Genomic DNA, 21,488 nt, shown 5'->3' with positions numbered 1-21,488 from the left:
TGCTTCGCCCGCACCTGTTCCTCGATCCTCGCGAGACCTGGATTTTTTCTGGAATTTTCTTGAGGAAACATTACTCTGGCAAATCCTTGATCGACATCATCCCACCTGGAGTTTTGACTGACCTGGATTTTCGCAGATTTCACAACCGAATCAATTGCTAAACATGGCTGATTCTCTGAACATGAATGGTCTCTCTCTCAATGACTCTCGACACGCTCCAGGCGGTCGAGCTGCCTACATCCCACCTCACCTCCGCGGCTCATCCGCTCGCGGTCCTCCCCCAATGATGGGCTTGGACGGCGCTGGTCCTGGCCCTGGGCCGATGGCAGCTCAAGGTCTGAACGGTAGTGCTTGGGCCAACAATACGTATGTTGAACAACACTCTGGTCCTTCTGAGTAATTCACTGACAATTCTCAGCCAAAACAACGGAAGCTGGGCGGCTGCTCCTGATTTCAAGCCCGGCCCTGGTGGTCCTGCCCCTGGGCCTCCTGGCCCTGCTCCTCAGTCCAACGGCTGGGGCGCCGGTCACAATCCTCGTCCCTTCAATCCCAATGCCTACGGTGCTCCGGGTGGTGGTCACGGCGGCGGCCATGGCGGCGGATATGGTGGCAGCTACGGTGGTGGCGGTTCTGCCCGAGGTTCAGGAGAAGGTCAGTGGAGAGATGGTCAACACATTGCTGGTCCACCGAATCCGAAGGTCGAGCGTGAGCTGTTTGGCGTGCCCAACGACCCGACCAAGCAGACTACTGGCATCAACTTCGCCAACTACGACGACATTCCCGTCGAAGCCAGCGGTCATGACGTTCCTGAACCCGTCAACTCCTTCACAAACCCTCCCCTCGATGATCACCTACTCGGCAACATCAAACTCTCTCGCTACACCACCCCCACACCTGTACAAAAGTACTCGATCCCCATCGTCATGGGCGGACGAGATCTCATGGCCTGCGCTCAGACTGGTTCTGGCAAGACTGGTGGTTTCTTGTTCCCAATCCTCTCCCAGGCCTTCCAGAATGGTCCGTCTGCCAATCCAGCAAGCGGAGGTGGTTTCCGCCAACGCAAGGCGTTCCCGACTTCTCTGATTCTTGCCCCCACCCGCGAGTTGGTCTCCCAGATCTACGACGAAGCTCGAAAATTCTCATACCGCTCTTGGGTGCGACCATGTGTGGTCTATGGTGGCGCCGACATTGGCACTCAGCTCCGCTCCATCGAACGTGGCTGCGATCTGCTCGTTGCTACCCCCGGCCGTCTCGTCGATCTCATAGAACGAGGTCGCATCTCATTGGCCAACATCAAGTATCTGGTTCTCGACGAGGCCGATCGTATGCTTGACATGGGTTTCGAGCCCCAGATCCGCCGCATTGTCGAGGGCGAAGACATGCCCACCGTCCAGAACCGTCAGACGCTCATGTTCTCAGCAACCTTCCCCCGCGACATTCAGATGTTGGCGAGAGATTTCCTCAAGGACTATGTCTTCTTGTCTGTCGGTCGTGTCGGCTCGACATCCGAAAACATCACCCAGAAGGTCGAATATGTCGAAGATCAAGACAAGCGCTCCATCTTGCTTGATATCCTTCACACACACAAAGCCGGTCTGACTTTGATCTTCGTGGAGACCAAGCGCATGGCTGATACCTTGTCCGACTACCTCATCAATCAAGGTTTCCCAGCTACGGCAATCCACGGTGATAGAACCCAGCGTGAGCGTGAGCGAGCTCTCGAGTTCTTCCGCAATGGACGATGCCCAATCATGGTTGCCACTGCTGTTGCCGCCAGAGGACTTGATATTCCCAATGTGATGCACGTTGTCAATTACGACCTCCCAACTGATATCGATGACTATGTCCACCGCATTGGTCGTACTGGTCGTGCTGGCAACACCGGACTATCGACTGCGTTCTTCAACCGCGGTAACCGAGGCATTGTTAGGGACTTGATTGAGCTTCTCAAGGAGGCCAACCAGGAAGTCCCCGGCTTCCTGGAGAACATTGCTCGCGAGAGCTCTGGCTTCGGAGGCGGTCGCGGAGGACGTGGCCGTGGCGGTGGCGGTCGTGGTGCTTCTGCTACTCGTGATATGCGTCGCATGGGCGGCGGTGCGGGCGGAGCAGGAGGTCCTCCTTCTTACGGCGGCGGATATGGTGGTGGCAGTGGCTACGGCGGCGGCGGCGGTAAGTCTCCTTTCAGCTTCCATTTGCTCAAAGCATTCACTGACAGTGGCAGGCTATGGTGGTGGGGCTCCCTACGGCGGTGGGGCTTATGGCGGCGGAGGATATGGCAACCCTGGTGGTGCCAGCGGTCCATCTTCCTGGTGGTAAACGGTCAATGGCGTTTACGCACGACACGGCATTGACTTCTTCTTCTCAACTCGGTATTTCCTTTCGACTTCGACACTTGTGCTCTTGAAGGGCGGCCAGGCGTTGTGAAGCATGAGCAGGCTCTGACTCAACAGGAGCTTGCTTCTTCGACCATGGCGACGCAAAGGTCGCTTTTCGAGCAACTGTTTTTATCGGGCACAGCATGATACACTGATAGATAGCGTTGGCTTTTTCCGATCGATTTCCAGATACCCTCAGCATGTCGAAACTTCCTCATGTGAACAGAGGAAAAACAGACGATGTGTGCGACGAACACCAGACTCACAACACGGCGTCGGTTTCAAACGGAAGAGAGTGGCGACGGCGCACGCACAAACTTGCAGCAATGAATGACGAGACTCAATGATGGCCCTCGAGAGGGCTTTCAGGCTTGGAGGCTTCCTTTCCGGCCACGGTCGAGGTTCGTTCTTCGGCGACGAAAAGCACCAAAAGTTATTGCAGGTTTCTTCTCTCTTTCGCCATCCTGTGGGACATGAATCAAATAGACTTTTTCGACATGTGGACATGACACGAATGATCAATCACGAGCTTTTACGAGAGGTCCAGGGGACAACAGGAAATGACCGGGATCATATGGATGGAAGCTTTCTACCACGGACAAGGGCAGAAAGATAATCGGTACAGAGCATCTGTGCATCTTCCCAGGGTTTTTCTGGTCCGTGGGCTTCTTCCACGCTCCAAAGGCTTGTGCTTGACGACCGAGCATACTTGACGAGACCCAGAGGGAAAGGTCTTCGCTGGCGCATTAGAATCAGGCTTACCAGGCCACAATTGCACCATTAGCTTCACAGTCAATGAAAAGTTATTCATGACAAAATCGTTTCCAGTTTGACCAACATGCTGGCCTTGCCCGTCCGGGTCTGATTGTCAGAAGGACGAGGTAGCGAGTGCGCCAGTGTTTTGCAGATGGTCGGGACGTTGCTGAAGATTCGTCCGCACTCCGCCGGGAGCAGACAGGCTTCCCCATCCCACTGCCGTGACTCGCAAAAGCCGTTCTTCTCCATGTCAGCGCTTCTCGGCGTGTGATGTTTACCTCCTGAGACTGTCTTCGAGGCACCGCAGTGGTTCGAGACTGAGTGAAATGCCCGAGTCGACGATGGACGTGTCGAGACGGGCGGCAACTGGATACCCGTGAAAGAATGAGTGCCCACCCCAGACCGGACACCTACCGGAAGCAGACCGTGCATCTTCGAGAAACAACAGCCGAAACCTCATTCGAGACCCGTCGTGCTTCGCCCAGGAGAAAAGAGGGGCTACGCCACCGCCTGTATCCAACTGTCTGCCTGAATCGCAGCGGAAGAGCTTGCTGTAGGTACGAGCTATGGACTTTAGCCATGGAGATAACTCATTGCCCTCGCATGCCTCGATCCAGTAGCTGCTCCTATCTCCACCTGCTTTCTGGCGTGATGGGTACGAGTAGTCCGTACTCCGTCCTCGTGCGGACACGCGAAGGACAGCGTCAACGAAATATATAAAGGAGCCACCTCATTGGAGGTTTTGGCTCATCACTTTGTCACTAACGCTTGAGCTCCAAAGCTTCGAGAGACATTCTTCCTCCGCACTGTCTGTGATATTCCCGTGACCATTTGTGTTTCGTCCTGCACTCACTCACTCTTCTTCCTTCACATTTCCCTAGAACCCAACAGCAAAGCAACCATGAGTAGTATCTTCGCCCCCGCCCCCGAGCCGCCCACAGAGCTGGGTCGGTATCGCATCCTCTCCAGCACCGCTGGCGTCCGGGTCTCGCCGTTGTGCCTGGGTGCCATGTCTATCGGTGATGCTTGGTCCGATGTGAGTTCCGCACCACCATGGATTTTTTGGCCAAGAGCGAAGTCCGACGTCCACAAGAGACGAAACTTCAATCTCGGCCCCTCTTGAATGCGGACGAATGCTGATCAATTTGCTGCATGTATAGTTCATGGGAAGCATGAGCAAGGAGCAATCGTTTAAGCTCCTCGACGCCTTCTACGATGCCGGTGGCAACTTCATCGACACCGCGGTACGTTCCCCCCCTCAGACGAAACCTCCTAGGGCAATCAAAACGATGCATTGGACACCTGCAAGGGCGCAATTCCCCAGCAACGCTGACTTTGGCGTATTGTAGAACAACTACCAAAACGAGCAGTCCGAGAAGTGGATCGGCGAATGGATCAAGGAACGAAAGAACCGGGACCTAGTTGTCCTCGCCACCAAGTACGTCTCTTGTTCCCGGCATTGTTTCTTCTTGCACCACGCAGACTAACACGGGTCGCAGGTTCACCACCGGCTACCGAAGCTGGGAACTCGGCAAAGGAAAGTCGGTCAACTACTCCGGCAACCACAAGAAGAGCTTGCACCTCTCGGTGCGAGACTCCCTGGAGAAGTTGCAAACCGACTATATTGACCTGTTGTACGTGCATTGGTGGGTAAGTTGAAATCTAGGTTCTTTGACTGTTTCAACTTTGAAGGGAGTGCGCCGGCTGACACAGCTCACGTAGGACTGGACGACCTCGATCGAGGAGGTCATGGACAGCCTGCACATCCTAGTCGAGCAAGGCAAGGTCCTGTACCTGGGCATCTCCGACACACCCGCCTGGATCGTGTCCGCCGCCAACACTTACGCCCGGTCCCACGGCAAGACTGTGTTTTCAGTTTATCAAGGTCGCTGGAATGTCATGACGCGCGACTTTGAACGCGACATCATCCCCATGGCCCGGCACTTCGGCATGGCCCTCGCGCCCTGGGACGTCATCGGCGGCGGCAAGTTCCAGAGCAAGAAGCAGATCGAGGAGCGCAAAAAGGCCGGCGAGGGTCTACGCAGCATGATGGGCCCGGCGGGCCAAACGCCGCAGCAGGAAAAAGTGTCCGCCGCGCTTGAGAAAGTCGCGGGAGAGCATGGGATCGAGTCGCTCTCGACGATCGCGCTGGCGTATGTGCTCCAGAAGACGCCGCGCGTGTTCCCCATCATTGGGGGCCGCAAGGTCGAGCACCTCCACGACAATATCAAGGCCCTGTCGATCAAGTTGACGGACGAGCAGATCCAGTACCTGGAGAGTCAGACCGAGTTCGACGTGGGGTTTCCGTCGAACTTTGTGGGCGAGTCGCCCGAGGCGACGGGCAAGAGTTCGTGGATCGTGGCGGGTACGGCGCAGATTGCGTATCCCACGCCGGCCAAGGCCGCGGGGCATTGAGTGGGAGAATGAGGATGCTGCTGTTCTGTCAGTCGGGTCCATTGGAGAAGGGCAGGCCGTGGGACGCTGAGGGGGACGTGCAGGCGTGAGGATTGATGGTGCTGTCCGTCATCCATTGAGGAAGGGTAGGCGGTGTGAAAACCCTGCGCAAGACAACAAGATGAACAAGATGAACAAGTTGACACGTCGGAAGTGCAAAGAATCTAGGGGTACAGTAGATGGCGTGGGCAGGCGGTTTCTTTGCCAAGTCACGCAGATTCTCGATGTATGTGCCGAACCCTTGTGCTCCTGGGCTCGATCAATCCGCTTGTGGACCTATACTCAGTCTCCGGTGCTCTCGATTGAGACAGTAGTAGGAGTTCTGGGGCAACCTTCGCAGCAGTGATGTCTGTGTGCCGTGGGTTCTACCGTGGTCCGGCCAGACAGCTATTGTATACAAATTTTGCTTCCTTTTCACCGCCCGCTGAATCACCGAGCTAATGCGCACAAGCAAGCACACAGTAGGCAATATCAAGGACACATATAAACCAAGCAGCAGCTCCGTTCCAGTGGCATATTTTCCAATATTGGGTGGCTAGACAATCAAACCCTCGTAGCAAGCATATCATCCATCATCAACCCTGAACGCCGCTTGAATTTCAAGTTCGATCCCGTTTCGATTCCGCAAGTCGTCTCGGGTCAACGATGGAGAGATCACGATGTCCTCACCCTCATATTCGCTTTAACCCGCTCGATGAGCTCCGCCCTCGTCAGCTTCGAATCGGCCGTGAGGTTGCGCTGCGCACATAGTTAACATTGTCCATGTGTCGGTATATCCGTCCCGTCCCTCGGGGTGTGCTATTGTGATGGAAGTCTATACCACTGTCCGAGTACGTATGCGGCCATCCGAATAATGATCGACTGACGCGCATAGGTAGACAGGTAGACAGGTACGCCCGCAAATAGGTATGGAAGGGGGCAACCGCACAAACAAACACAGGGACTCACCAGCTTCAGCCACCTCCGTAGCTCGGTCTCAGTCCAGGATTCTGGATCTGTGGATAGAGGTTATTTTAGCCCTTGAAGTAACGGTCAAGTACATGGCCACATGTGACACAACCTGCTGGTCAAAAAGAGAGGCAAGTGGTAAGTAGACAACGTAACATACTGCCAGTGGGATCCTTCTCCGGGGGAAACATTTCACCAGACCACATATTCCAAAGCGACGCGACGGTTACGAGGCCCGCGAACCCTAGAAAGGGGTAGAAGAGGTCAGTGTCGAGGGTTGGCATTGTGCTTGTGGTGCTTGGGATGTGGTCGCGGGTTGATCTCTGGCAAATCTCAAGCGCGACTGTGTGTAGACCTCGTGGAAGTAGGTGGAATGGCGAACAGGAATGGGTCGGCCAGTGTATAGTCTACTATGTGGTCTGAGATGCAAGATGCAAGATTGTATGACCTGTTTGGTCTGGAGCGGTCGCATCACATCCCGTCTCATCGCAACGCGAACGAAGGGGAGGAGTGTGAAGGATGGAGAACAAACCGAAGAAGAGGTTCTAGACACCAGCCATCGAGTTAGTGATAACGTTAGAGATCGCTCCCCCTTGTGGCGCGGGAGAGAAGTCACCCCTTGTAGTGTAGTACAGTGTATCCGTTTGAGGTCAAGACAAATAAATGGCCGTGTAACAGTGGAGGCAAAGGGAAGAGGAGACAACGCGACGTACACGAGATTGCATGGCTCGATCCAGCGGAGTGGGCATATTGGATCAGTTCAGTCTCGGGTGCCGGTTCCAGGACTCGTAGAGTTGTTTGAGGGTACCGACTACTTGATCTTTGCGGGGTGTGGGCAGTACAGACATCCGGCTTCAGGTGGTATATATACGGCGGAAGGGAAGACGGCAATGGAGAAGAGGACAGGTATAGGTAGGGATTGCCAACTCGTACTTGGTATGACTGATGCCTTGTGAATGGGGAGTGAGAGGAAGGTGATTGGCAGGTGACAGCACCACGCAGCACCAACCGAAGGGACTCAGTGCCTGGGGGAATGACGTTGCATGGTAGGCCTCGTCTGATTGGCCGGATGCATGCTTGCATACCTACAGTATATCTAGCATACCACCACATACTCTGTAGCTCTCAGGAGCTGCTCAGATTTGCCGTGGCGTGGAGAGTACCTCCAGTCGGCTCTGCTTTGGCTCTACCATTCCAGACGGTCGTCACACACAAGTCTAACGTCATATCTCTCCTTCCTCTTCCACACCTGGCCAGCAGAATTGCAGCCCGCGACAATCCTTCGTAGATCCGAAACCATTTCACCCGGCCCACTAGCATACACGACGGTAGGGCCACAGACCGTCGTATCAAGAAAGCCCTGCATGATACTGGTGAGATCTGGTCGGCCATCTTGGGGTTCAGAGTCGGGGTCCGTCGGGTGATGGATCGATAAGGTATCGACACACGTGGCTTCTTTGTCCTTCTCTAGCTGGTGGGAGGACGACGACGTGACCGAAGCCGAGGACACTTGGATTCTGTCGTCTTGAGGTCCTACACTCAAGGCTTCGACCTGCTTGAGGCCATGGGACCCAGGATCCAAGTCGCGTTCCCTCGTAACAAAGATGCGAACCTTGATATCATGCAACACTGCTGACCGGCGCAGTTGATCAATCTCTTGCCTCACCCAGGCGACATCTGCATCCCTCCGAACAGCCCAGACGAGGTCCAATTTGCGGTCGGGGACAGGGCGCCTGGCAGTTAGTCCGAGAAGCACGGGCAGAACGAAGGTTATGCCAGTTCCGCCAGCAATGCAGAGGACGTTCGTGTTCGGCGTCAAGTGGTCCATGATTTCCTGGCCGTACGGCCCGGTGAGAAGTACTGAGGTCGATGCGGCCGGAGTGGCGGCTACCTTGCTGTCGTGGGAAGAAGCGATGGTCTTTGCTGCTGCCAGGTCGGCTACGGCTCTTGTGGCCCCCTTCTTCGCGCGCAAGATGTACGAATGGATTGAACCTTGGGGATTGATTCCTGGCAGGCTGCATGGAGTAAACGGATGTGATTGCCAGATAGTGATCTCGGGAAAGCAGAGATAGAAATGTTGGCCGATTTCCCAGGGCCTGCTCGGATGCACAAAGTCCAGGCGGACTACATCCCCATTGACGGAGTCTGGAAATCGTGTAATCGTTGCGCTTGCTCCTCGGAAGCCCATGCCGCCGTCAGGGAGGTAGTGGTAATGTAGCAGTGCCGTCCTGACTAGACGTGCTCCACGGTCGATGAACCATATTACCAGGGACGGAATGAGGTAGCAATTCAGCTTGGACCAGTGGCCCCAGCAGGCGCCGATGTACAGTATTGCCATCACGTAGTGGCACTTCCTGAAGAACTCGTATCCCGTCCGGCGGATGGCCCATGGTGTGCTCAACACGAAGAGCACGGTCAGGAAGAACATGGCGAGCACGCCCCATATCATGTATTCTTCTTGGATCCATTCGAGGCCCACCGAGGGCTGAGGCTGGTACAACCTCATCTGGATTACACACCATCCTATCGTGTGCAGTGCCGACTGGACGAAGATAATGTAGCCGAGCCAGCGGTGCAGGAAGTTGAAGCTCTGATAAGGCACGCCCGTGATAATTGAGAGTAGCGACTCTCGACTCGACAGCATCACCGACATGGGCGTCAGGGCATACGCCAGAACTCCAATCCGGTCCGACCAAGGACCCAGGCTTGTGCGAGTATTGTTTACCCCGGGCATGTTCTTGACGGGAGTTACCCATCTGCGGTACTCAATCCCCACGAATGAGAAGACCGTCAGATATCCAGTCAACGTGAGCAGGACGAGCACTTGGAGACGAGTTGTACGGCCGAAGATTGCTCGGAGGGATTCAGAAAGCAAGTAATGACGGCAGAGGGCTGCAACAGAATCCTTCAGGCGGTGGATGTAGTGCTTGTTGTCGGTTCTCTGGCTCTCCATGGTCAGAAGCCGGCTCTGCTCCGTATCGAGGGGTGGAAAGAGATGCCTGCCAATAGCCCAGACGAGGAGAATGCCTCCGATCGTTGCCCAGATGATCCCGCAATACAACATACCCAGGTCGTGGCTGTGATATACGACGTCCAAGTATTCGCACGAGCCTGGATCGTTGGTGCACGGAAGTGCTCGATTCGGATATCCCCAGTGAGGCTGGAGGTACTTAGCCTCGCTTATATTCTGGATATGACGAGAGACCAGCATGCTGGAGTGCGAAGCCATGTCGGATACGGCGTCGGGGCGCTGCTGAATCGAGTTCAATGTGCCTGCTGCAGCGCCAAATGCAGAGGGATGCCATCGCATATATCATCGAATTTCCTGCTTTGTGAGCTCCGTACCATGTCCCATCACTTCTCCTCCTCAGGCGCTTGATCCAGCAGCCTCGATTCTTTTGGTCATCGTGTTGTCTGGTTCGAGCATGGATCAACCTACACGGCCGAACCTATTCGATCCCGACAGGGTGGATACTGATAGTCGAGACCCTCACGACGAATGCCGCTTACAGCGGTTGATAGCACGATAGGATCGCGGTGATGCATGCTAGTACACCGAGCAATGCCATGCAGGGAGGATGCGCAAGTTTGCCAAGTCCACTGCGCAGATTCTTTGTCGTGGTGAGCAAGTTTCTGTATCGACAGCTTCTGCACCCGCTAGCTTGGCGAGCACTAACCACAAAGCGGGTAATATGCTCTCCTTTTTGTTATTCTTCATTCCTCTTGTCGGTAGAAGTGCCATTGGCCGGTTCGCTGTCCTTCGCCTCCGCTACGGGCCACCTACCGGCCTTGCTACATTCAGAGATGATAACCTGGGGAGATATATGCGCGGATGTTGCCTCTGGTGTAGGAAACCGTTCGTCCACCCCAGACTTCACAACGCATTGCGAGCAGAGACGATTGCGATCAGCATGGACCATTCGACTATGGCAAGTATGACCATGTCAATGGCGTCCAATACCGCTGCAGCACCGGCGGCCACATCGTCCGTCATGAGCATGGAGGGTATGGATATGGGAGGCTCTTGCAAGATTTCGGTAAGATCCTGTTGACGGCAATGGTATCGGCCGTGCTGATCAAGCGAGCAGATGCTGTGGAACTGGTACACGATCGATACCTGTCTGTCTCGCGCTCGCTGAAGCCAAGACGTATCCATTGACGCGGCTACAGGCTTCCTCGCCTCCAGTTGGCACGTCCGCTCCGAAGGAGCATTTGCTGCTTCTTGCATCGGTGCCGCCCTACTCGCTGTCAGCATTGAGTTTATGCGGCGAGTCGGGAAGGAGTATGACAGCGCCATCCTCGCTCAGTTCCAGCGCCGCGTGGCCGCGCGTGCAGCGGATTTAAAGACAACAAACAGCTCCGAGGGCTGCGTCTCTGAGCCCCAGTTCGTGGTCTTTCGCGCCACACCTCTCCAGCAGCTCGTCAGGGCAGTCATTCATGGCGTCACATTCGGAATTGCATACATTGTCATGCTGCTTGGTGAGTTGGGGCCCTTGACTGTCACGCAACCACTGACTAGCCTCGTGGTCCAGCAATGTACTACAATGGATATATCATCATCAGCATATTTATTGGGGCTGGACTGGGAAAATTCCTCTGCGACTGGATGGTGCAAAGGGTGCCGGCTGGCGGGATGTTGGCAGCGTCGACTGGTCGGGGTATCGAGGAGCCGACTGTTTGCTGTGGGTAAAGCAGATCGAGCACCGACCATGCACCTTCATGCTGAAAGGCTGCCACATAAGGACGGAAGCTGGACGATAGGTATATGCGTACGCTCGGGACGAGGGCCGCATGCGCTCAGCAAGAACATTGAATCCCACGGCAAAGTCTTCATAAAGGGGTATCATATTGTATCGTCGTGACCATCGTGAGACAAAGGTCCCATAAATCTGTACAACATCATCGAAAAGACGACCCAATAAGCCCCAAGGGTCTACGAAAAAAACCCTCAATCAAGCCGCAGTCGCAGCAACGCCTTCGCTGCGGACGCAAAACTCAACAATCAGTTTCTGCAAATCGGCCAGTTTATAAGGCTTCGTCATGAATCCTTCCATGCCTGTTTTGGTCGCCCGATCGATGGCCTCATCTGTGACATCGGCGCTGACAGCCAGCACAATGGGAGGAGCCACGTGGCTAGAGTCGGAGGCATCTGCATCTGGAAGATGCTGGAACATCTTCATGATGTTCTCCGTCGCCTGATACCCGTCCATCTCGGGCATCCAAAGGTCCATCAGTATGACGTCCACTTTCCTAGCAGGCCGTTGCGCTTTCGACTTGGCGCAATCCCGCTCCATCTTATGCAGTTCGCGCATGATCCTCACGGCCTCCCTGCCATCGAATGCTTCAAGAATATCCTTGTATCCTAGTTTCCCAAGCATATTGACGAGTAGCTTTCTGTTGATTTTGTTGTCTTCGGCAACCAGGAATGTAAGGGGATGTTTCTGTGCAAGAAAGCGATCGATCTGGTCTCTCTTGAAAGGACTGGTCGGTGCCGGAGTGCGGGGTCCCGAAGTAGGGTGCTCCTGAACGGAGGGCATATATATCTGTGGTGGGCGGGGACTCCCCGGCGCACTGGGTGACGACTCCGGTACTGTCAGCGAGGTCGTTTGCTGAGAAACGCCCTTCAAGGCTTCTGGGGTCCGGCTGCAAGGGGTACCAGACCGGCTGTTGTTACTTTCGCTTGGTTCAAAAGGTACTTTGATCTCAAATTCGGAGCCTTTGTTCGGACCCGAGACATCGGATGCCACGAGAATAATATCACCACCAAGTCGTCGTGCTAGACCCTTGGCGACCAAGAGTCCTAAACCAAGACCTTCCTTGGTCCGCGTCAGAGAATCGTCCTCTCGCGAGAATGGTTTAAACAACTCCGGTTGAAAATCCACTGGAATGCCATCGCCCGTGTCTTTGCAGTTAATGACCAGAAACCTCTGGCTTTTTGAGAGTCGAGCACGCAGGATAATATAGCCCTCCTCTGTAAACTTAATGGCGTTGAGGCAGATGGCTGACACCAACTTGGTCAAGTCCCGTTCATCGGCGTAGAGGGTTTCCGGGACATCTGGCGCTACGGACCATTCGATCGTCTTCTGCGAGGTATGGCCATTCGACGCTCGCGACCTGACCACTATCCGTTCTCCACAGTCGATGGGTTCGCCGATAGCAGAATCCGGCCTGCCACCCACACGCAGAGACTCGTAAATAACTGTCGGTATTAGCTCTCGAATTCTACAATGTTTCAACCCCGGCGTTGGTAAGGTATCGCTATCCAACGATAACAACTTGGTGGAAGGTGTGTCTAGATCTCCGGGGGTAATGAACTCTGACGTTGGTGTGAAAACGGTCGGAATGCGAGTGTCTGAACCGAGTGTTTGCGGTGTGGGTAATTGGGGAGGAGGACATCTGAACGTATTGCTCTTCGGTGACACATCAATGCCCTTGGATGGTGCAAGTTGCCGGATCTTGGTGGCATTGCCGAAGTGCCATGAAGTGGGACTGCTTCGTCTTCGCTTGTACGTATTGAGATGGATGTCGCTGCCCTCGATCAGGCGCGATGGTTTGTAATCGAAGTAGCCGGTGGATGCAGCAGCTGGCGACTCGTTGTCGTTCGAAGGAGTATCTGGGACTTGCATATTCATGTCGTACGCATGGACAACGTTGTCGGCGGCCTCAACCGCTCGTTTGGCACTGTCCTGAATGGTTTCGATATTGTCTCTCAGGCTCTGGAACAGTCGACAGACAGAAGTATCCGGAACGCTCTCGATCTGTTCCTGCACCGTAGCATGCATGACATCTAACATTCCTACGACGCCCTGCATTGGCGTCCTTAGTTCATGTGACAAGTTTTTGGCGTATGGCTTCAGCGACTGGGTCCCTGGCGTAATCGCGTCACAGGGAATAACATGAGGCGGTCGAGTTTTAACAGCGGTGCGGGTTCGAGACTTGGCAAGTCCCTGCCCGGTCAAGAGACGCTCGACGATGACATCTTCCAAGGAATGTAATAGAAGTTCCGTGAAACTCCACGTCGTCTCGCGCCTATCCAGGCCTTCCTGCGTCCACATCATACCGAAATGGGCGAAGCACTTGCCATCTGCGAAGAGCGGAATGCCGATATAGCCTTCTGCTGGGGACGGTAGGGCGTTTGGATTGTGCGTGATGAAAGAGCTCATGTGTTCGGGAATGAGGAAGACCTTGTCATGCTTCATATAGGAACAAGGAGACCCCCAAGCAAGATAGTTGTAGTCTCGGTGCATGGCTTTCTGCTCATCCCCGTCGTTGTAGTAGAAGGCAACACCCAGCAGGCACGAGCCTGACTCGCCAAAGGGGGGCATCTCTACTGCTGAATGGTGGTCATCGGCCAGTACTCGCTTCGCGACAAATCCGTACTGGGCATGGCATATCTCGGTCATACCCTCCATGAGCTTTTTCCAGAAGGTATCCGAGTCCACCGTCTTCAGTTCCCTTTTCAATTGCACCACCTTCTCCACAGCATTGTTTTCCGCCGAGGGAAAGTGTCTCGCCAGATTCTGAAGAAAGCCATCTTCTCCACATTGCGTAGGCACACCGGGGCAAAGGCTGGGGAGACACAGCGACTGTCGTTCGATGAGAGGTATGAGTGGATCAATTCCAGGAGGTTGTCGAGCCATTACTGCCATGGCCTTTTCCTCGCCTCTCACACAGCTCTCATATGCTACATGCAATGACCGACCTCGTCAACATCGGGGTCGCCCGTAAGTCGCAGGTGTCGTGCTGTGTGGATGCTGAGAGGCCACAAAGGCCTTCATCAATCGTAAGGTGTTTGTAGTTCGGTATCGCCAAGCTCGATTTGTCAGGAGGACCTAGGTGCGATGTGGAATTCTAGAACGCAGAGGGGCCAGGTACGGGAACGGCAGGGTGACGGTGAATGGTTGGGAACAGGTAGAAATTATCAACAGACGGGTCGCTGGCGAGAGGTGACTAGTAAGCTAGAGACATGAATGGAGAAGGCAGGAGAAGCGTTTGGTAGCGGGACGCAGCTGGAGGACGAGGACAAGAAGCCAAGGCAGGATGCAACACCGGGCGGAGGCTGAAGCTGAAGCGTGCGCCCGACCCGCCCGCAGATTATGGGCAGATATGAAGTACTTGTGGTGCGTACTACCAGCTCAGGCTTAAGACCGTGTGCCGGGACTGATCGTGATTATTCTCACTTATACACGGACTATAGAATCGTGTTTTGGTCTGGGAAAGCCCGGTGAGGTGCCGAAGACAGCTCCTGACAATGTGAAGCGCCGAAGAATTCTTCTGGCATTCGCCTGCAAGGAGCGTCGATCCATTACACAAGGCTACCTCGTACTGTACAACAGATCTTTCCGACTTTTCCTCTTCTCTCTACTTCTGCGAGTACGGAGTACGCCCGCCGGAATTTCCATCCTTGCGAAACTTGAATGAGGATTGCTAGAGCCCTCAGCTCGGACCAGTAGCGAATGCGGGCGCAGCCGGCATCCCAATGCAACTCTACAAGGTTCCCGTGTATGCGATTTCCCGTGTGGCATCTTGGATACTGCAAGTGTTCCTCTTTCCCATAGTTTCGTACAGGGGAACAGGCCTCTGTTAGTGCTGGCAGAGGCCTCTTTGACTCGTCCACACCAAAGCCGCATCACTACGCGAAGGCCTAGATGTTAGGCACCTGCAAACTGAAGTTAAAATAACGCACCGCCTGTTGCATGACGCGGGTGGCATCCTTCTTCAGAATACACAGTATGCCCTCACGGGGCGTCAGCATGTTGGATTTATGAGAGCCACGAGAGCGTCGGTTCGATTCTGAACAGGAGAGCAGTGGAGACATGCCGTTGGACATGCGCAACCGTGGCGGGAGTCTAGGCCTGGATGGACCGCATCCACCGGGCAACAACCCTGCACATGCAGTCTTCATCTGGCCACAGCGCCGTCGGTGCCTTTGCTGTGTTGCAGTCTGTCTACGGAGCCAGGACAGCAGTCGCCGCACATTCCTGGCAGGGCGCACCACTCGCATTGACACCAGTAGCACCACGGGCATGCGCTAGACATACAGAAATCGGTCGCAGAGGTTTCCATCAAGCCGTGATCTTGTTCTGGTACATGGTATTCAGAAATGCGAGATGCTGTGAGCGACTTTATGAATGCGGTACACCTCATGCCCATCAAATGTTCTAGGCTTTTCATCGCCTACGTTTGCCCCCATAGCGCTGGACTGCGACTAGCGCCAATGACATCACCAAAGTGCTTCGCTGCGGCTAAGTCGGCATTGCTGGCACTGGCTCGCTTCCTGTGTCTCTCACCGCCAATGACCAAAGACGACTGGGGGCATGTCGACATCAAAATTCTTCCGGCGGCACTGAACTCTTTTCCGTTGTCAAGGTCCAAGCTTGAGCTCGGGTCCAAGGACGCGACGCTTTATTCCTGTATTTGCAGTACTCAGTACCGAGTACGAGTACTCATTGAAGTTGATAGAATGTGTACATCACATGAACCCAGTACTCATAGCACTCCATGGCACATTGTCGCTCCAATCACCCCTGACTGTGCTCTGGAATGTGTTTCACTTTACTTGGAGCACATTAATGAAGCAGCAGTGACCAAGATGCCAAGTCCGGTACTGCGTCGAAGCACTTATTTGCCTGGAATATGCAATCACTGTCCCATATCATCAAGCCGGTCTCTCCTGATTGTCCGATGAAGGATAGCGCTACGAACCAACTACCGGACACGACTCTTAGGTCTGTGCGATCCCATCGAGAGCTGATATACGACTTCGACACGCGGCACGTCAATCACCATCTTGCGTCTGTACCGTCCTGTGAAGAATCTGACTGGTGGGCCGACTCGTGCTTGACTCCTGGTGCTAATCAAGTATCTCTTGTCTGTGCCAACATTCCTGGCTGCACACACAACTTGTGTTGGTAACGACTATGTTCGCTATGTAGATCGATCCTTTCGAACATGGTGTACGGCTTGCTCGATTTGCGGGGGCCGAGGCTTATGTTGACGGCTTCCCGCTTCGGCTCCAGGTTGGCAATAGCAACCGAGGCAACGCCTCCAAGATGTCGCGTGAATATAGGAAAATTGAGAAACTGGTGGTCGGGAATCCCAGACTGCCTCGTGAGTAGGCAACGATAGATCAGGTGTCCAAGGCTTTCTAGCGGAGTATCAGGAAAAAAGGTGTTGCAAGACCCAAAGTGTTCGAAATGAAGACTTATAAATCGAAAGACCCTGCCATCGACATTCCGACTGATCTAAACCTTACAGAACTGCTCCTAACTAGTGCTCGCTCACCAGCACTACCAGCTGACCATGTCATAGCCCAGGACGATGCCGAATACCGCGCTCTCACCATCAGCCAGCTTCGATCGAACGCCGGCTGCCTCGCAGCAGGTCTGGCAAAGCAATACAGACCAGAAGACCAAAGCCGTTGGGGGATGATTCTGCCGAACAGTGTTGCCTACCTGGAAGCGGTTCATGCTGTCTTATGGCTAGGAGGTGTATTCTGTCCGATAAATCATCAGTTGAAGGTGGGAGAGATTGCACATGCGCTCACGGTGTCGAAGCCCGCATTCCTCATCGTGTACTCAGAAGTCGTCCAGCACGTAAAGGATGCTGTCAAACTGGCCTGCCAAGGTTGCTCCAGCTTCAAACCTCCGGAATTGCTGACCGCCATCGGACCTCCCGTCAAAGGGTGCCGAAGCCTATTTGGAGATTTTATGGCCTCCAAGCCGTTACCGGTACCTCACAATACAGACACCAGAAAAAGACTCGCATCTATTCACCTCTCATCGGGAACGACTGGAAATCCGAAAGGGGTGGGTCTTTCACACTACAATTATGTTGCGAATGTGTTGCAGATGTGGGCGCATGACCCAGAACACTGGTCCCCGGAAGAGAGAGTTGTGTCCTACACGCCGTTTGTGCACATTGCGAACAGTAAGTCTGAGGCTTATTGACAACAGGTCCTGTGATGGAGATCGGTGTCGTGGGACGTATGGGCATGTCGGAATATTGCTGATATTGACCTGGCAGCAACGATACCGCTCTTTCTCGGACCGTGGACTGGTATGGAGCACATCATCATGCTATCATATGATATCGAGGGGTGGGCAAAAACCATGCAACGGACAAAGGCCACAGCGGCACAAATCACCCCAAATGCTGCCTTGAGTATCGCAACGACAGACTTGGCCGAACGCTACGACTTTTCGAGTATCAGGCACATGACGTGCGGAGCTTTCCCACTGAAACAGGAGGATTACGACAGATTTCTGCGGAAAGGCAATTGGAAGACAGTGGCTTTATACGGAATGACGGAGGCTGCCCCGTACGTCGCCTGGCAAAAAATTGGGGAGGCGCTGCCGCTGGGCAAGAGCGGAACGATTCTGCCAAACATTCTCTGCTCGCTGAGGCTAGAGAACGGTGACAGCGCTGCAGAGGGCGGGCCGGGAGAGCTGTGGCTCAAAGGTCCGAACCTGGCGGCTGGTTACCTTGACAATCCTAAAGCGAATCGAGCTGCTTACGACGAAACTGGATGGTACAACACTGGCGACGTGTGTACTATCTCCCCAGAGGGCCATCTTCAGGTGGTGGGAAGGACAAAGGAGCTTATCAAATACAATGGGTTCCAGGTTTCGCCCACCGAACTCGAAGCCCATCTCATCTCTCATCCGGCGATTCTGGATGCTGCGGTCGGAGGGACCTGGGACTCGGCAAAGATGACCGAATTACCTACCGCCTACGTCGTGCTCAAAGCGCATGTTAAGGACCCGGACCAAAAGGTCCAGGCACTGCAAAGTATTCAGAGGACTATTGATAGTCAAGTGTCGGGATACAAGAAGCTGCGTGGAGGGGTATTTGAGGTGACTGCTCTTCCTCGCACGCCAACCTTGAAGCTCGTCAGGAAGCAGCTCGGGATCCATAAGACGGGACTGTCATGGTTCTCTGACGGGGAAAGGTGTTCTAAACTGTAGAGAGCCACATATTGGGTCACAACTACGTGGCTGCTGTGGCCGTTGTCCAATGCAAAGGCCCTACGATCAGCTTGTCGACCTGGCTGCTGCATCGTTCCTGCACCGAGACGCGGACAAATCCGTCCGACACCGATACCCGCACATCCACCGCGCAGCCGGGTCGATGACCGGGGGATCGGGGCTTGCGGGCTCGGAGGCTTGGGGAAGTTGTGTGGTTATCAATCTTTATCTTTTGGAATTGTCTGGAGGCGGTGGGCGTATCGAGTACTTGCTGATTTGGTTGGTACATAGCTACTGTGTATAGGATGCATCTCCCTGGTCTTCCTACGTCTTGTCAGCGACCGATATCAACCACTTCTTGTAACTCATCCTAATCCAATACGTACCTGACTCTATCTTTCTCCATCTTTTCTACGGTTCTTGTGCGACTGGACAAATCTACGCTCTTTCTGCGCCCATACCATACATCCGTCAAACCAATTGGGCTGTGATATGCGAGGCTAGGGTGCTCGCGTGCTTCGGCTCCCATTGTAACAGAAGCCAGTACGTACCTGGGTACCTAGTACGTAACTGGACTGCCCGCTGTCACTTGCGTCATATTGAACGTCTGATACTACACAGTCCACTTCCAGGTGCAAACGCTTTGGGCTGGCGTGCTAGACCTGCGTCTTGACTAGAGGGAATCTGATAAGGGCCGGTCACTGGGATTGTACTTTCCGGTTGCATTGCAAAGCCCGCTCCTGCTCCAGAGCTTCCTAGTTGGGCTTAATAGGCAACTGATCTGCAATTGCAAAGATGCCGTCGTCGCTCTTTAACGGTGCATTCCCTTCACTCTCTTCGTGGGCTACCAAGGCTTTCGCGCATCTCTTCGTCATGTTGTCGCTTCTGCAGCTGGCTTGTGCCATCGTTCTGCCGCCTCTGTTACAGCAGGCAGGGGCCAATCCTCTTCCCGCGGTGCGCCAGAGCGATGCGCCAGGCACAATTGGCGCTGTCGCGAGTGAGAGCACCGTATGCAGCGAGATTGGCATCGACCTGTTGCGGCAGGGTGGAAATGCTGCTGATGCGGTGAGTCAACCCAACCTGTCCGTGAATGAGAATGAACATGGAGTAATGTCTGGAAGCTCGTCGGCACCGTCTTTTGCACTGGTACGATCCTCCCTGGTTCCGTGGCGAACATACAGGCCTTTTCGGTTTGGTGAAGTTCTCATTTTGTCACAGGAGTAATCGGCATGTATCATTCAGGGATCGGCGGAGGCGGTTTCATGATCGTGCGCGGTTCAAATGGGAGCTACGAGGTCATAGACTTCCGCGAGACGGCGCCTGCTGCTGCCTTCCAGGATATGTACAACAACAACACTAATGCGAGCATCTTTGGCGGACTGGCTAGGTACGCGCTCTTGGACCCTGAGGGCTGGAAATTTCGGCAAGCTAACCTCAACAGCGGCGTACCAGGAGAGATAAGAGGCCTGGCGCATTTGCATCAGAATTACGGCAAGTTGCCATGGAAGCGAGTCATGCAGGGGGCAATTAAGACGGCAAGGGAAGGCTGGGAGGTGTCCGAGGATCTTGTGAGGTACATGAAATCGGGGATGGCCTCTGCGGCAGTACCAAACTTCCTGATTGAGGATCCTAACTGGGCTATTGACTTTGCACCGAATGGAACTCTTCTGGGGATGGGGGACACAATCACGCGGAAGAGATATGCTGATACATTGGAAACGATTGCGGAAAAAGGACCCGATGTTTTCTACAAGGGACCCATCGCCGAAGCCACGATCGCGGCGGTACAGGCGGCGAACGGAACCATGACTTTGGAAGATCTGCGCAATTACACAGTCGCCGTCCGAGAAACAGCAAACATCACGTACCGCGGATACCGGCTGTTCAGTTGCAGCGCGCCCAGCTCTGGTGAGGTAGCATTGTCTGTGCTTAAAATTCTGGAGCAGTACCCCGATCTCTATCATGGGGGAATGCTCAACCTCAGCACTCATAGGCTGGACGAAGCTATCAGATTCGGGTACGGAGAGAGAACCAATCTTGGGGACCCATCCTTTGTTGGGAACCTGTCAGCATACCAAGACGACATGCTCTCAGAAGCGACAGCACGCTACATTCGGAACAAGATCTCGGACCACAACACCCTTAACGTCTCGGCGTATGATCCCAATGGCATTGAATCGCTTGAAACGCCGGGCACGTCTCACGTGGTCACCGCGGATGCATCAGGGATGGCCATTTCTCTGACCACGACCATCAACCTGTTGTTTGGCTCACAAGTCCTGGTGCCGGAAACCGGAGTGATCATGAACAATGAAATGAACGACTTCTCTATCCCCGGATCTTCGAACGCGTTTGGCTATGTGTAAGTATTCCCCGAAACCGTGCCCGGTTTACGTGCATTTGCATACTGGTCTGCTGTCCGAACAGAGGTCTTAAAAAGCTGACGCCGTATCAGTCCGAGTCCTTCCAACTACATTCGACCGGGCAAGCGCCCCTTATCCTCGATCTCACCCACCATCGCCGAGTTTGCAAATGGGACATTGTACTACATCACTGGTGCTGCTGGAGGTTCTCGAATCATCACTGCCACCATCCAAAGCCTTGTGCATGTGCTGGACCAAAACATGACGGCACCCCAAGCACTGGCGCAGCCCCGTCTACACGACCAACTTATTCCCAACCAGGTGGCATTCGAGTATGCATACAACAACAAGACGGTCGCTTTCATGAAAGCCCGGGGACATAATGTGACCTGGATTGCTCCTGGCCAAAGCTCCGCTCAGAGCATCCGACGGCTGCCGAACGGAACGTTCGAGGCTGCTGGTGGTAAGTGCCTTCAATTCGCTATCGTCGCGGGTCTCTGTACGGTGACAGCATGCTAACAATATGTCTTGTTTCTTTTAGAGCCTCGACAGAAGAACTCCGCTGGGCTGGCAATATGATCAAGTCCATGAAGGAAACATTATCGACTGAGCTTGCCGCCCACTGC

General features: G+C 54.2%; 7 protein-coding genes across 7 annotated transcripts; 5 read left to right on the top strand and 2 right to left on the bottom strand.

Annotated features, from left to right (window-relative positions):
* Nucleotides 1–163: 163 nt before the first annotated feature.
* Nucleotides 164–2,316, top strand: A1O7_01148 (ATP-dependent RNA helicase DED1; the record flags this gene model as incomplete). The annotated part of the gene is made up of 3 exons (XM_007755187.1): nt 164–366; nt 419–2,169; nt 2,222–2,316. 3 exons carry the CDS (start codon nt 164–166, stop codon nt 2,314–2,316), a joined length of 2,049 nt encoding a protein of 682 aa, XP_007753377.1.
* A 1,716-nt stretch (nt 2,317–4,032) lies between these two features.
* On the top strand, nt 4,033–5,546 carry A1O7_01147 (aryl-alcohol dehydrogenase AAD14; the record flags this gene model as incomplete). The annotated part of the gene is made up of 5 exons (XM_007755186.1): nt 4,033–4,167; nt 4,292–4,375; nt 4,481–4,569; nt 4,631–4,781; nt 4,854–5,546. 5 exons carry the CDS (start codon nt 4,033–4,035, stop codon nt 5,544–5,546), a joined length of 1,152 nt encoding a protein of 383 aa, XP_007753376.1.
* Nucleotides 5,547–7,719: 2,173 nt separating this feature from the next.
* On the bottom strand, nt 7,720–9,762 carry A1O7_01146 (uncharacterized protein; the record flags this gene model as incomplete). The annotated part of the gene is made up of 1 exon (XM_007755185.1): nt 7,720–9,762. One exon carries the CDS (start codon nt 9,760–9,762, stop codon nt 7,720–7,722), a length of 2,043 nt encoding a protein of 680 aa, XP_007753375.1.
* Nucleotides 9,763–10,621: 859 nt separating this feature from the next.
* On the top strand, nt 10,622–11,223 carry A1O7_01145 (uncharacterized protein; the record flags this gene model as incomplete). Its single annotated transcript, XM_007755184.1, has 3 exons — nt 10,622–10,652; nt 10,704–11,012; nt 11,066–11,223. The coding sequence occupies 3 exons, from the start codon at nt 10,622–10,624 to the stop codon at nt 11,221–11,223; spliced, it is 498 nt and encodes a 165-aa protein (XP_007753374.1).
* Nucleotides 11,224–11,485: 262 nt separating this feature from the next.
* On the bottom strand, nt 11,486–14,173 carry A1O7_01144 (uncharacterized protein; the record flags this gene model as incomplete). Its single annotated transcript, XM_007755183.1, has 1 exon — nt 11,486–14,173. The coding sequence occupies one exon, from the start codon at nt 14,171–14,173 to the stop codon at nt 11,486–11,488; it is 2,688 nt and encodes an 895-aa protein (XP_007753373.1).
* A 2,556-nt stretch (nt 14,174–16,729) lies between these two features.
* On the top strand, nt 16,730–18,499 carry A1O7_01143 (uncharacterized protein; the record flags this gene model as incomplete). The annotated part of the gene is made up of 2 exons (XM_007755182.1): nt 16,730–17,462; nt 17,559–18,499. The coding sequence occupies 2 exons, from the start codon at nt 16,730–16,732 to the stop codon at nt 18,497–18,499; spliced, it is 1,674 nt and encodes a 557-aa protein (XP_007753372.1).
* A 1,229-nt stretch (nt 18,500–19,728) lies between these two features.
* Nucleotides 19,729–21,441, top strand: A1O7_01142 (gamma-glutamyltransferase; the record flags this gene model as incomplete). Its single annotated transcript, XM_007755181.1, has 4 exons — nt 19,729–19,886; nt 19,941–20,861; nt 20,955–21,325; nt 21,404–21,441. The coding sequence occupies 4 exons, from the start codon at nt 19,729–19,731 to the stop codon at nt 21,439–21,441; spliced, it is 1,488 nt and encodes a 495-aa protein (XP_007753371.1).
* Nucleotides 21,442–21,488: the final 47 nt, after the last annotated feature.

This window comes from Cladophialophora yegresii (genome assembly GCF_000585515.1).
Source record: "Cladophialophora yegresii CBS 114405 chromosome Unknown aczIN-supercont1.1, whole genome shotgun sequence".
NCBI lineage: Eukaryota > Fungi > Ascomycota > Eurotiomycetes > Chaetothyriales > Herpotrichiellaceae > Cladophialophora > Cladophialophora yegresii.
The sequence above is the reverse complement of the archived record's forward strand: the minus strand, read 5'-3'. Positions and strand labels throughout refer to the sequence as shown.